The 1,945-nt window shown below is 44.6% G+C and overlaps 1 protein-coding gene across 1 annotated transcript; it reads left to right on the top strand.

Annotated features, from left to right (window-relative positions):
- Window positions 1–367: 367 nt before the first annotated feature.
- Window positions 368–1,616, top strand: LOC117612863 (F-box/kelch-repeat protein SKIP25-like). The gene has a single exon (XM_034341496.1). The coding sequence runs from the start codon at window positions 401–403 to the stop codon at window positions 1,547–1,549; it is 1,149 nt and encodes a 382-aa protein (XP_034197387.1). The 5' UTR covers window positions 368–400; the 3' UTR covers window positions 1,550–1,616.
- The last annotated feature ends 329 nt before the right edge of the window (window positions 1,617–1,945 follow it).

Below are 1,945 nucleotides of genomic sequence, written 5' to 3'. Positions count from 1 at the left end.
AAGTCGTAGAGACTCATACTTTATAATGTGAAAACGATCATGTTGGAGCGACCATAATGTTATTTGTACCACATGTGGTTGAAATAGTAACACTGTAGTTAAAACCTTTTTTTTTTCTTATCCAAAAAGTTTAAATACAATATACAGGTGCATTAATTGCTATTGTCATCTTTGGCTACTGGGCAACCAAACGGCACCAAAAGTCCAGGGAGCAATTTGCACACGTGATCCCTATAGTGATCCCTATAAAGTGATGCTTATGAACTCACACGAGGATAGATATAACAAGGAAACAAGACGCATTCCAAATACCCATGTCTATATAAACATACCAGAGAACTGAAAAAAACACCGAAACTTTCTCATCTCACACCAAACAATAATGCTTGAATGAATCTCAATGGATCAAGAAGCCATACCAAAACCAAAACACGAAAAACACAATCAAACTCAAACCTCTTCCAATGAGACTTCGCTGTTGTCAGGCTTACCAAACCACCTTGCACAGCTCTGCCTTGCAAAAATCAACCCTTCCATTCTCTTCTCTGTTTGCCACTCATGGAGGCGCCTAATCTACTCTCCTTCCTTCACTCCTTTTTTCTCTCTCTACGCTCTTCTCTCTCCTCCACCTGATCACAGCCCCAATTCCCCCATTCAGTTCTCCTCACTAGACCCAATATCAAACACGTGGACATCTCTCCCTTCTCCTCCCTCCGACCCTCCTCTCCACCTCCTCCACCGCCACCCGGCCTTCCTCTCTCGAAAACTCCCCATCCAGACGTTGTCCGTCTCCGGCTGCCTTGTCCTCGTCGCCGCCACCACCCCCCAATTCACACCCGCGCTGCCTCGTCCTCTTGTGTTCCAACCACTGTCCAAGCAGTGGTCCTTCGGCCCCCCGCTGCCCAAGCCGCGCCGTTTTTGTGCTGCCGGAACTGTGGGGGGCAAAGTGTATGTGGCGAGTGGGATGGGGACAACTTACAGAGGGGACGTTGCGAGGTCGATGGAAGAGTGGGACATGAAGGGGAAGGAGGTTTCTGCATCATGGGTTAAGAAGGCAGGGCTTAAAGATGGGAGGTTTAGCAGGGAGGCTGTGGAGGCAATTGGGTATAGAGGGAAGCTTTGGATGGTGAATGTGAAGGGCAATGCTATCAAGGAAGGGGCTGTTTATGATGTCGAAACGGACACGTGGCAAGACATGCCTCAAGGCATGCTTGGTGGATGGAATGGACCAACTGCTACATCCATCAATGATGATGATGATCATCATGACCATGATGCGATGTATGTGGTGGATGAGAGTAAAGGAGTGTTGAGCAAATATGTTGATGAAAATGATTGTTGGGAAGTGGTGATGGACTCGGTAGTGTTGAAGGAGGCTGAGCAAGTTTGTGCCGGGAGGGGGAGAGTTTGTGTGGTTTGTGCTAACGGGAATAGGATTGTGGTGGTGGATGTCGTGGCGCCGCTGCCAAGGATTTGGGTGGTGGAGCCGCCGCCGATGTTGGAAGTTGTGGCGGTACACATATTACCTAGGATGTGTAGGCTGGATTAATTTTGTAATTGCTCTTCATGATTCATATTATATATGACTAGTTTTTGTTATAGTTCCTACGAAATGAAATAAAGAAAAGAACAATTACATGTAGAAATCAAATACATTTGATCATCAATCAACCAAAGTCCAATGACGTTTTCTACATGGATTATGTTAAGTTCAATTCCCTCCAATAATTTAACAAAAAAGAGTGATTCTGAGTCTCTTAACTAGATAACAAAGCAATTTAGAAAAACGACATGGGTCACCGGCCGTTTCATAAGACAAACAATTTCAATGTTTATTTGGCAAGCCTGAATAACTGTTCTATATTAATCTCTATGACTTTTCTTTTTCTTAAAAAGAAAAAGAAAAGAGAAGAAGCAGTTTTACCCTATTCGTAATACAGGTGGA

The sequence above is a fragment of the Prunus dulcis genome, unplaced genomic scaffold (assembly GCF_902201215.1).
Source record: "Prunus dulcis unplaced genomic scaffold, ALMONDv2, whole genome shotgun sequence".
NCBI classification, from domain to species: domain Eukaryota; kingdom Viridiplantae; phylum Streptophyta; class Magnoliopsida; order Rosales; family Rosaceae; genus Prunus; species Prunus dulcis.
The sequence above is the reverse complement of the archived record's forward strand: the minus strand, read 5'-3'. Positions and strand labels throughout refer to the sequence as shown.

What these genes read in the sequence shown, in the direction of transcription:
- LOC117612863 (XM_034341496.1), top strand. Translation starts at nt 401, where the DNA reads ATGGATCAAGAAGCCATACCAAAACCAAAACACGAAAAACACAATCAA.